We start from the raw sequence: 12301 nt of genomic DNA, 5'->3' as shown, positions 1-12301 counted from the left end.
AATTCTTCCTCCCTTAACTTTCTGTCTCTCCCAGCAATGAGCATTGATGATTGTAGGAATACTTGGTTACAGAAAGAAAGGAAGAAAGAAAGAAAGAAAGAAAGGAAGGAAGAAAGAGAGAGAGAAAGAAGAAAAGAGAGAGAGAACTGTGCATAAAATAAAAAGAACTTTCTTCAGTGTCCTTCCCCTTATGACCTGAATACTGTAATTTTGTTAAAGACTGATATATAAATTTTTATTCTAGAAAGTAACTTAGAGAGACGGGCAGGTGTGTGGCTGTGTTAGAGCGGAAGGCTGTTCTCTGTAGGTGAACAGTGACCATTCTCCAAAACTGGGAGGTGCAATTTGTTGCCCCTGCCTGTGGTATTTACCTTGCTGCAACTGGCTTAGAGAAAAACTCTACATTCCTTAGTCCCAAGAAGAGATTTTTTTTTCTTTCTCTTTCAACCATTGGTCTTCAAAATCCCACACCTATGTAGACTTTATAGTCAACAAAATGTGTGGATCATCTTTGATATCCTTTCAGAGTTTCCTGTGAGTCAGGGCCCAGTCCAAACCTTCTAGACTGTCCTTTCTTTTGCACTATTAGAAGGACCAAGACAATTCATGACAGTCATCACCTCTACCTGGGCCCCCAAGTACACATATGACTTCTGCATGTCCTTAACTTTTACCTGTGTGGCTGTTAAACTTTGCATACAAATTTGTCAGTGTTCAGATACAGAATTGTTTTTCTCACACTTCAAAGATTAGAGAGCAAAGGCTAGTGTTTATTTAATAACAGAGCCACATTCTTCCAAAGGAAGTCTGAAAATCAAGGAGGTCCTATCAACAGCGGTCATCTCTAGGTGACCCTGGGGTTACTTAATATAATATATCACCGATTGTAACAATCTTCCTGTGGCATGTGGAAAGCAGAAGGGGAGGGGGTGGTGAAGAGATTCATAATCTTGTCTATAGACTTGGCACGATTTTCAAACCTCTGGGCATCTTTTGTAGAGAACATACTTGAGAAACCTCCCCGTGGTATGGAAGATCAAATTAAGGGCTCTTTATCAGCAAGTTCCCCAGCTGAGAAGCCTGTGTACTTCCACCCCAAAAGGGCCATGAGTGTTAGGAGTGCTCAGCCTAGGACGACACCTGGAAGAACTGCTCATGCGTCTACGGAGACCACACCACTGCAGGGCAGAGAGATCTTTACACCTCTGCTCTAGATGGGAAGAGTGAGGGATACCCTACTACTCTAGGATGGACACGGCCATTGTGTTATTCTTTGCCCTAACTTGGCTGTGCAACTTCTACACGACTTTCCGGCACAACGGACTCGCAGACAAACAGACAGACAGATGTCAGACGACCTCTGTACCTGCAGAAGGATCTTGTTGCCATCATGGTCCTCAGTCTGCCAGCGCCCCTCACTGATGGGGCTGCAGGGGTTGGGAAGGAGGGGTACCAGTTGCCCGATGTCCTTCACTCGGAACTCCAGCACCGAGGAGTCGGTGGGCACTGGCTTCTGGTCGCAGGGTAGTCTTTTCAGGGAGAACTGGATGTCCACATCCAGATTGGAGAAGATGGGGAAGATGCAGAAGTCTGCTTTCCGTTGGCTGGGGCTCCGCCGCAAGATCAGCTCATAGAAGCGGAGGCTGTCAGCATAGCTGTTATGGCGACAGTAGATGGTGAAGCGCACGATTTCCTTACCGTAGTGCACTGGCCTGATTGCCCACAGCGGGGTCCCGGGAGCCAGAGTAAAGAAGTCCTGACTGCAAGGCAGGTAGGGTATGAAGCGGCCGTGCACTCGTTCTGTGTGATGGTGGCGCCAGGGCGGCTGCTGCAGCACCCTGTGCACCTGTAGGATCTGCTCCTCTCCGTACTCCTCCTGCAGGAACAGCACCACCGCCAGTGCTGGCTGTGCACCCTTGGGAGACTTCCGTCTTCGCCTGCTTGTGCGCCGCTCAGACACTCGGAACAGTGGGAGATCAGGGTGAACCCATGCCAAAACCTTGTCGATGGCCTCCTGCAGTGGCTGAGACTCCCCTGGGTCTGCGATGATGTGGATGCTCACCAGGAAAGGGTCCTGGGCCTCCTCCACAGAAAGCTCACCTGGGAGCACACAGGAATGAATGAATGAATGGCCAGATGGCTGCTTAGGTAGATGGATGGAGTGGTGGATGGATGGATGGATGGATGGATGGATGGATGGATGGATGGATGGATGGATGGATAGGTGGGCCAATGGATGAGTGGATGGACAGATGAATATATGGATAAATGAGTGCATGAGTGGACGGATGGGTGGGAAGTGGATGCATGGATGGGTGGGATGAGTAAGTGGATGGATGGGTGAGTGTATGGATGGGTTAGTGTATGGTTGGTGAGTGTGTGAAGTGATAATTATTCCACTAAGAGAAACAGTAACGATATATATTGCCAAGGCAGGAAGAGAAGCCAAATTCTAACTGAATGGAATCCATGATCCTAGAGTTTGTGATTTCAAGTTTTAGAGAGGAAAAGGAGGCTATTAGTTTCTATGGTGGACAGTGTTAGGAAAACCTTGGTTATCCATCAGCTTGCCTAGTTTCTTCTAAATAAGGAAAGTCGTGTCTCTCCCTTTACACTATGCCAGCTGAAGGAGGGCTTTGCTAATGTTAGGCCAAAATGTGCCTTAACTTCTCATCTCAACTCTGTTACCCAACTGGAGGACGGCTGGGGTCACTGTGACCCTTCCCACTCACTCACAATGTCTGAGCAGTTGGTGTGTATAAAGTGCTAGGGGTCTGTTTGGGAAGATTCCCGATGAACAGTGCTCTCTTAGTCATGAAGTGTACAGCCCGTGTCACCGCAGACTGCAGCTTTAAACATAACCATAGCCACAGGGGAGACTTTCATGATTTAGGTGGGGAACACAGATATAAAATTGTAAACCCGGGGGCTGGAGAGATGGCTCAGTGGTTAAGAGCACTGACTTGCTCTTCCAAAGGTCCTGAGTTCAATTCCCAGCAACCACATGGTGGCTCATAACCATCTGTAATGAGATCCGATGCCCTCTTCTCTTGTGTAAAGGACAGTGTGTTCATATACATTAAATAAATCAATAAAAAAATTGTAAACCCAATGTAGTATGTGCCTAGAATGAAGGAAACAGAATTGCATCTTGGGATGGGGGTTAACAAGAAGTTAGGGCTACCTGTAGAAGGTATAAACACTGGAACATGCTTTTAATGTTCATTTATTGGTGTGGGAGGTGAAGTCCAGAGGACTGGAGTCGGTTCCCTCCTTCCACCGTGTGGGTCCTAAGAATCAAACCTCGTGTGTCAGGCATGGCAGCTTCTACCAAATATGAGAGGGAGGGGGCGGGGTAGGCCGATTTGTGTGGACATTTAGATAATGCCTTGCACTTGTGTGGTTATCTGATATGTGGCTTTCCATCCAGATTCGAATTATGAAAATCCGTCATGATTGGCTTAGAGAATCATCACGGGGTTATTCTGGCCATTTGGGGAGCTCGCCCTTTCTGCCTGCTTGGCTTCCTTACATTTCCTTATATGTTGGCGTCACCCTAGCAACAGCACAGATGAAGTGGAAGCAGTCCCTTCCCCGTGCCACAGCTCTTCAAAAGAAGGCTCCACAGCTACCAAAATATAGCTGCCCTCTCCCAGGATGCCTTGAACTCCTGACTTCGGAGACATACAACTTTGCTAAACACCAGTCAATTTTCAACTTAAATGCAAAAGGGCTTGGTTTTGGACAGGACAGTGACGAAGCTTGGTCGAGGCATTACGGACGGCTTCTGTCAGGAAAACAGGAGTATTTGAAGCAGAAGAAATGCTGGGTAAAGAACTTGTCAGAGGAATGAGGTAGTCCCTTTAAGACTCAGACCCCTCACAGGGTGCACACATAGCCAGAGGCCAGGAGTGAGCGAACTAACAGGAGTTCTTTTGTAAAGATTTGAGTACACAAGCTCATTTAGTCCCAGTTCAGCCCTTGAAGTGGCTGAGATCGCAGCCTGCATTTTAAAAAGAAGAAAATCAAGATACCAGAGCCAGTTCCCCGCTAAGAGTGGCAGAGAGACAGAGGGGCAGAGGGGCAGAGAGGCAGAGGGGCAGAGGGGCAGAGGGGCAGAGGGGCAGAGGCAGAGGGGCAGAGAGGCAGAGGGGCAGGGGGGCAGAGGGGCAGAGAGGCAGAGGCAGAGGCAGAGGGGCAGAGGGGCAGAGGGGCAGAGGGGCAGAGGGGCAGAGAGGCAGAGGCAGAGGGGCAGAGGCAGAGGCAGAGGGGCAGAGGGGCAGAGGGGCAGAGAGGCAGAGGGGCAGAGGGGCAGAGGGGCAGAGAGGCAGAGGGGCAGAGGGGCAGAGGGGCAGAGGGGCAGAGGCAGAGGCAGAGGCAGAGGGGCAGAGGGGCAGAGGGGTAGAGGGGCAGAGAGGCAGAGGCAGAGGCAGAGAGGCTCTAGCATAGGCACCTGTGAGCCTCTGAAGCCCCTCTCTCTGCTATGCTTACATCCTAGCCGTATGCTCAGCACATGTCTGGCCACACTGACCCCATCTTCCCCTCCTCTCCACGGTCCTTTCCTAGCCACCAGCTAGGAAGTTTCAGATACTTATTTGCATTTCTTACCTCTGGCCCCAGGTTCCTTTTGAGGACAAGCATGCCAGAAGCCACCTCCCTCTTGGCTCATGCCTAAGTCTTTATATCTCAAAATGGAGGGCACCACAGGCCAGAGGCACAGGTGGTGTATCCAGGAGATAAAAACAGGGCAGAAATTTCAAGAAAGCCCACAGGTAGACAGGAAAGCCTGGGCATGAAGAAGCCAGGAGTGGGAGTTACATTTCCCATCCTAGACTTGTCATGGCCCTCAGCCTTGTGCCATCTCCTGCAGCCACATAAAGGTTTCCCAGAGAGCAGGAACAAAGGCTGAAGCCTGTGTGGATGGTGGAGTGTTTACAGCTTGCAAAGGGCAGGCCGCCCAGCCTGGGAGAGCGAGCTGGGACTGAGAAGCATTGCAGTCAAGATCAAGCAGGTGGAAAGACAAGACCAGGGCCTGCATTGCCTTTATGTTGTATGAACCTGGAGCCAGGAGAGGCTGAGGTGCTGCCCCAGCCAGCCCTGGGGAGCATCTGAGTGCCTGCTGGTGCTCTCCTGAGCAACCCTGAGCACAGCTCTCAAACAGTTGTTGGGCACGAGGGTTGCGTGGGCATCTCTGTGGCACTGAGCAGGAAATCAAGTATTTGAGGGGAAGAAGAGGAGACATGAGTAATTAATAAACATCAACAGTTCCCGGACCTCCCTGGAGGAGAGAGGGGCTGTGCCCAGGTGTGCTCTGCCTTTATCACATCGATCTTCCGTCTTTTCCAAGGACTCCACAGAACACCTCTTCCATCACGGCACAACACAGCAAAAGCAACCCCACAATGACCGCCCCATGCCTCCGGAGAGGCTGGAGGCTGCCACGGTGACAGGACCTGCTTTCAATTAGCTCAGGTCGCTCCTCCTGTGGCTACAGGATTAGAGTTTCTCCTGATACCGTGGAGCAGCTCAGATGTTAAGGAAGGCAGAGGGGAGGCCAGGCCTTCCCCAAGAAAGGATGCACAGCCAGCCCTGGCTTCCAATGCTCCCACAGATTTTCCCAGCCTTTAGACGTGCAGCGTTTTTTTTGTTTTGTTTGTTTTGTTTTGTTTTGTTTTTTTGTTTTGTTTTGTTTTTGCATAAACTCAAGAAAAAAATACACAACCCAAACATTTATTAAGTCATTATTGCTTGCCAAGTACTATCCTAAAGCCTTTGTGTGATCTCATTTAATCTTTGAAACAAAATGCGGGTGTATCTTACCCATTTTGTGGCTAAGCTGCTGAGTTGCTAAGGCCCTTGGGCTAGAGAAGAGCAAGGGCTATCTGAACCCCAAGTCTCCCCAGTGACTGTTATCAGATTTCCCCGCTGACTTAATAAGTCAATTCAGGCCAAGTTAAAAGTATAAAAGTAGGTTTATTGTGGGCAACTCTAGGACAGTGTCACCAGTCTCTGGGGACGGGGTCAGTAAAGTTGCCATATCCAGACAGGGAGAGAGTGAGGGGAGACATACACACACATACAGAGAGAGAGAGAGAGAGAGAGAGAGAGAGAGAGAGAGAGAGAGAGAGGGAGGGAAGGAGGGAGGGAGGGAGGGAGGGAGGGAGAGAGAGAGAGAGAGAGAGAGAGAGAGAGAGAGAGAGAGAATGCAGAGAAGGGGCAGAGAGGAGGGCAGAGAGAAAAGTCAACCAAAATGTCTGGATTATTTAGGAAAGAGACTCTGAGGGAAAGGCAGCCCAGCCCCTGGGCTAGAAAGGGATGGATGTGTATAGGATTTTGTGTTGTCTAGATGGGCAATTATATCTTATCAATTGGATCAGAGGATATTGTGTGATATGTTCTTTCATGTGACAACTTAATTGAGTTCAAGAGAGTGTGTGGTGGCGGGACACAGTGGGCCCACCACAGAACTGAGATGTGTATGCCTGGCATGGTGGAAACTAGCCAGGAGAACTGTGAGTGAGGGCGGGGTGGCCTGACAGGGTGCTGTGTTGGCATGGCTTGAGGACAGCAGATCAGGAAGTAGATGGGGGCGACATGGAGCTGCAGAGATAAATTAGAACGAATTCCAATGACCTGCTGGAGCTAGAACTAGCGAGAGAGAGCGTGACCGCCAGACTATGCTCGGGAACTGGTTCCTCCACTTTTTTTATCTTTACTGCAACAGGGTAATCCATTTGAAACCATTTATTTAATCGAGGGATGCTCATTGAACACCTACTATGTGCTGGTTACTACATAATGGAAAGTAGGCTAGATAGCCTTCAGAGAGTGGATACTCTTGTGGGAGGAGACGCGATGAATAGTGACATAGACAGTGAAAACTACTTAGCAAACATGACTTCCATGTGACGTGGGAAGGAGCCCCAGCAACAGCCAGAACCAGGTCCTGTCACTGAACAAACCATTCGGCGCCCTTCCAGTGCCAAAATGCCCACCAATGAATACCGGTACCCAGAGCACTCAGGAGGCTCACACTGCCAGCTGAGGGCTATCATTTTAGGAAAGGCAGAGGAGAGAGACTGAACCTCTGTGGCCGCTCTAAGGCCTCACTGAGGCAATGAACTGCCCCAGGCATTGCTGTGACTGTCAATTGGATGCAAGCAACCAGCAGTAGAAAACACGCATTAGACATGAAGTAGACTCCCCCAGCACAGGCTGACACTGAACCACGAACAGGTTGGAAGGCGAGAAGGAAAGATCCCAGTAACAAGGAACACAGACTTCACAGGGGGCCATGCTTTCTATTCAGCAGCATCGGAAAGGGGTGCGCTCCATCCTGGAGAGCCGTTCCTCCAGAACATAATGAATGAGCTGCCTTCTTTGCTTTTAGCATGTTTTAAGAAGACAGTTGTTTGCATCTTTGACCTAAGGAGAAAATCATTAACAATTCCCGTAAGCTGCCAATATTTAAGACAAATCTCAGATTTCCCCAATTACTGATAATTTTATAATTTCAATAATAAAATTGTCAGGGAAGCAATTGTGGGCAATTACAAGCCACATCTGTAGTGTAAGTAGAATGGCTTCTCCTCTGTCAGTTCCTCCAACTCCCTGCAGCTCAGAACCAATTCAGGCTGCATTGGTTAAGCGGACACCGGAGAACAATAAGGAGTCTCTGAGCTCCCTGGGCCCTTCAAGCTTCTGTAAACAACAGGCCTCTGCTACAGCTTGGACCACTTAGGCTCTCTGTTTTCAGCATTGGTACAGAGACAATGTCAAGGGCCTGGATGTCTAATCTACGCACTGAGCTCTTCTGCCGGGGCATTATTAAGAAAACAGAACTCGGCCAGTAAGGCAGACAGCACAAAGCAAGGCTGCCTGTGTGACAGTTCCCCACTTGGAAGCAGGGCTTCCATTTCACCTTAAATGCGTTTCTGAGCTCTGTCCGGGCTGTGTTCTGAAACACCCGGGGGAAGGGGAAAGATCAAAGGCAGCTGCCAGACAGTGAGAAAGGAAACTTGAGCTGGGCATAGCCTGACACAGATTCTGAGAGGGCATTAATTAGTCTGAGGAGAGATGAACACAACTAGAAACAAGCATGCTAGAGCAGAATTTGAAAGCTTCTGAGAAGGGACGCCCGACTCTGCCTACCAGGTTCTCTGACAGCTCAGACTCCGCTGTACAAAACTTCTGGTTTAAGACCCTGGTGAGGCTGTGGCATTGTACCCTCTCTTAGTTAGGGTTTCCATTGCGATGAAGAGACACCATGACTACAGCAATTCTTTTAAAGGAATGCATTTAATTGGGGCTGGCTTACAGGTTCAGAGGTTCATGGTGGCAAACAGGTAGACATGGCGCAGGAGAGGTGGCTGAGAGTTCTATATTGACAGGCATCAGGAAGAGAGAGAGTGACAGTGGGTCTGGCTTGAGCATTTGAAATCCCAAAGTCCAACTCCAGTAACACACTTCCTTCAGCAAGGCCACACCTATTCCAACAAGGCCACATCTCCCAATAGTGCCACTCCCTATGAGCCAATGGGGCCATTTTCATTCAAGCCATCAGGTGCCCCCAAACCTTTCTTCTGCTCAGAGACTTCAATTCTTTCCAAAGTACACAAAGACTTGTCACATTTCCCCTATAGCAAAAGCATTCTAAGAAAGTTGTACTCTTACTATCTTACAGATTTGAGAATGTGGCGGCCAGCCGTGGGAGGAACACACTCAGATTAAAATCCATCTAGTTGCAGAAAATTAAATGAGTCTATTGTCACAAAACAGACAAAAGAGAGATGTAGCCGGCACCGAGCTCATGGACTTGCTCACTGGAGAACTCCAGGCCTCCCATTGTTATAGGAGGCTGGGGACAGGAGCTTCACAATTCTAATGAAGATTTCTCTGAGAAGTGGTTTGGTCTGGTGGGTGTTAAGCATTAGGTGAAATTGCTATTCTAATTGTTCAAAGACAAGATCCCTTGTGCACACTAGCCAAGTACACCCTAACTGCCTGCCTAGGAAACCAGAGCTGTGACCCTGTGCTGGCCTTGCCCCTGCTTAACCTAGAAATGGGCGGAAAGGAGCTCCTAGACTTCTTTTGGCCTAAAAGTCAGTGGAAGAGTCAAGCATTTTGGCAGGTTTGGGATGGCACCAACATGCTCTCTGTTGTCCCTGTACACTTCAGGCTTGCTCGAAGAGAGAGCTGCTTGGACAGAGATACAACCTAAAGACAACGGGGACATTTCATCTGGGCTTTTGTTAACAGACAAGTTTAAGCGCTATTCACAGGTAGACCAGTCTAGAAGTAGAGCGAGCATCTCCCAACTTGCACTTCTGGTCTCTAAACTTCACCTCGGTGTTCCCTGGCTCCAAAGTGCAGAAACCTGCCAAAGCCCTAAAGATTCAAAGGAAGAGATGGGTGCATACTCACCATGCCATCGTGTGCCGGCATGACTGTCAGAGACCAGACTCATCTTGTTCATGGACTGTAAGGATGGAGTTCCTCATGCTGAGGAAGGTGTGGTGGAGTTCTCAGAGGGGAGAGCGATTCCTATATGTGGTGGTCAGAGCTTGAGAGGGGGTTGCGCACATCTTGGTGAATCAGTAGACAGGGAACTCAGGCTGGAGCTGCGCTGAGGCATAGCCCCTGCCTCTACAGCTCCGTGCCTTAAAGGCCCACCACCTCAGACAACGTGGTCACTAGATGGGAACCAAGTGTTCAAACACAGCAAACAATAGGTCGCCCTTGCCCTGGGGACTCAGTACCGTGCAACTGAGCAAGAAAGACTGACATGCAGACATAGGGAAAAAAACTCATGGGGGATGTTTAGTTCCAAATATGGAGAGGATGGAATGCAGGATATAGATTCCCCTTTCCCAGTTTTTCTACTATTTCAAGTTCCCACTTCTGCAAATTCCTGCCTTTATTGCTGTAGGATGAGAAAAACCCAAGAACCAATGTCCTGAAGTTTTTCGTTTGTTTGAACTTACAGCAGAGGAAATAAATGGTCTGAGGGGCAGGGCTTTCTACTCCAATAGTAGTGCTGTGGGGCTGACAACTGACCGTGGTTAGCAATTCTTCTAGGCTCCGCCCAACAGTTACCTAGCAACAGCTTGCTAGCTGGAGGGTAGGAGCCTGGCTTGAAAATAAGAAGGGCTTTTGCTCTCTCTCTCTCTCTCTCTCTCTCTCTCTCTCTCTCTCTCTCTCTCTCTCTCTCTCCTTCCCTTTCTCCCTCTCCCTCTCTCCCTCCCTCCTTTCTCCTCCACACACCTCTCTCCCTCTCTCCCTCCCCCTCTCTCTTTTCACCCTCCCCCTTCCTTTCCCTAACCCCTTCCCCTCCAGTCCTCTTTCCCTTCTTCTCTTCCCCTCTCTCCTCTCTCTGTTCTTCTCTGTTCCCCTCCTTTCCCTGCCTCTACCCCTTTTCCAGGTCTCCTTCCCATCCCACCAATAAACCTTCATATTAGGTCTGTCATTTAACTGATTCTTCAGGGGAACAGGCAGGGCCCTCTGCGGGGCTCCCTCCCGCTGCGCTATACTCCAGTACATTTTATAAAACACAAGGGCAACTCTCTATGATGCCATCTCACAGAAAGACGTACACCTTCTCCATTATGACATGTGACCCCCGTTCATGTTATCATCAAGCCTGAGGCAACAGTAGAAGTGCAGAGAAAGACCCATAGTTGAAAGACTCACCACCACCACCACCACCACCACCACCACCACCACCACCACCACCACCATAACCACCACCACCACCACCACCACACCACCACCACCACCACCACCACACCACCACCACCACCACCACCACATGAATGCTGTGCTTTCCTGTACAGGTTAAACAGTTCAGCCTCACTTCCTTCAGGAGTCAGTGGGTGATGCCAGAGTGAGATAAAAATAAAAGAGGAAGTGAGGGAAGACCGATCATTTCTTTCCACCCATAGCCACCGTGTTGTACAAGACAAGTTTAACAAATGTGCAGAATGGGGGTATGGAGGCAGGGAGGAGACTTACAGGTCCCAGCCTCCTCAGTTCTGATCTGGGGTCTTTGTGAACATCCTCCCAAGTCATCCTGCTTGAGCCTCATGTGTTAAAGGCAGCCTGTAGGGATGTTGACCAGGAACTGCCCACAGGAGTGGGAACTACTTCTCATGAAGCCTGTTCATTGCCCCATGGTCTTGTGGCTACTACTGCTGCCTGAGACCAAGAGGGAACTAGGTCACACTTTAAATGAGAGGGGTAAAAAAGCCTTCAACCTGAGGAGCTCCGCCCCACAAGAGTCTCATTTCAGACTCCACAGAGCATTTTTGCTCATTGCCTATATACAGTGTGTCTATGTGCAGTGTCTTTGTAGGTGTGTCTCCCTTTTGCATATTAAGTCACAGTGTTCACGGGACATCTGGTTATTCTTCGGCGGTGTGGGAGAGTGAAATGGTTTACAGGGGAGAAGACGGTGTTGTGAGCTTTGCAAAAGCACATCTTCACCTCAATGGTTCTACCTGTAGGAGTTGCCCCTCCGAATGGATGAATACAGACTGAGTAAGGATGACCCTGGAGGCCGTGTTGATAATGGTGAACGTGGAAATGGTCTGCTTTAGGCACTGGTGACTGTCCCAAGACACAAGCGATGAAATAAATTCTGCTCAAACTGTGACAGGAAGATGCTCCTGGAGACACAGTTACTTACAGTGAGGAAATGATAGACAATGAGACGTCCGTCTTTCTATCTGCCTCCGCCATTCTAATAACAATACTACAGATGTCATTAAAAATATGCAAAGGATGACACCAAACGACAAATAATGGATTTTCTGGGTGGGATTCTAGGTTTTAATTTGCATTTTCTGACTAAACAAAATAAACGACAACAAAAACCCCAATGGCTATGAACAATTTGTACCATAAAATTATTTTTAAAATGAGAAATGTAGTAGTCACATCGAGGACAGCTGCAAGTAGTGCCAGCTACTCTCTTTTGTCCCCCACCTAGGGGCCTGACAACGCTGGTAGAGACCATGTATCCCTGAGGGGCCACTTGTGCTTTCCCTGGGAAAACTTAAGCAAGAGAATCTGGCTCCATTGTCTGTTTTCTTCTTTGGTAGAAATTTCGTGTAGTTGCACTTAGTTCAAAATGAGAACTTTGAAGCCATATCTCCTATTTTTGAAGCCAGAAGGATTCTGCTGTATTTTAAAACTTAGATCTGAGCAGTGCAGAGCATCGAGTGTGGGGTGGAGGGCTGTCTGTGTGTCAGCGTCTTGACCCTTTGATTTCCTGACACACTTTGCCTTGTCAGTTGTCAAACAC

The 12301-nt window shown here is 48.9% G+C and overlaps 1 protein-coding gene and 1 long non-coding RNA gene across 3 annotated transcripts in view; both read right to left on the bottom strand.

Annotated features, from left to right (window-relative positions):
- Window positions 1-12301, bottom strand: part of Fam124a (family with sequence similarity 124 member A) — a 55188-nt gene that overhangs the window by 19583 nt on the left and 23304 nt on the right. Inside the window, exon 3 of the mRNA NM_001433101.1 lies at window positions 1367-2100. Coding sequence (NP_001420030.1) covers window positions 1367-2100 — 734 coding nt within the window. The remainder of the gene's footprint in view (window positions 1-1366; window positions 2101-12301) is intronic.
- LOC134482129 (uncharacterized) lies at window positions 7282-10520 on the bottom strand. 2 transcript variants are annotated; one of them, XR_015638857.1, is made up of 3 exons: window positions 10447-10520; window positions 9424-9584; window positions 7282-7425 (listed from the first exon to the last, which is right to left on the bottom strand). It is a non-coding gene; the product is annotated as an uncharacterized LOC134482129 (long non-coding RNA). The 2 variants fall into 2 exon arrangements; XR_015638856.1 differs by lacking the exon at window positions 10447-10520 and having other exon boundaries at window positions 9424-9692.

This window comes from Rattus norvegicus, chromosome 15 (genome assembly GCF_021556685.1).
Source record: "Rattus norvegicus strain SHRSP/BbbUtx chromosome 15, alternate assembly SHRSP_T2T, whole genome shotgun sequence".
Lineage (NCBI taxonomy): Eukaryota > Metazoa > Chordata > Mammalia > Rodentia > Muridae > Rattus > Rattus norvegicus.
The sequence above is the reverse complement of the archived record's forward strand: the minus strand, read 5'-3'. Positions and strand labels throughout refer to the sequence as shown.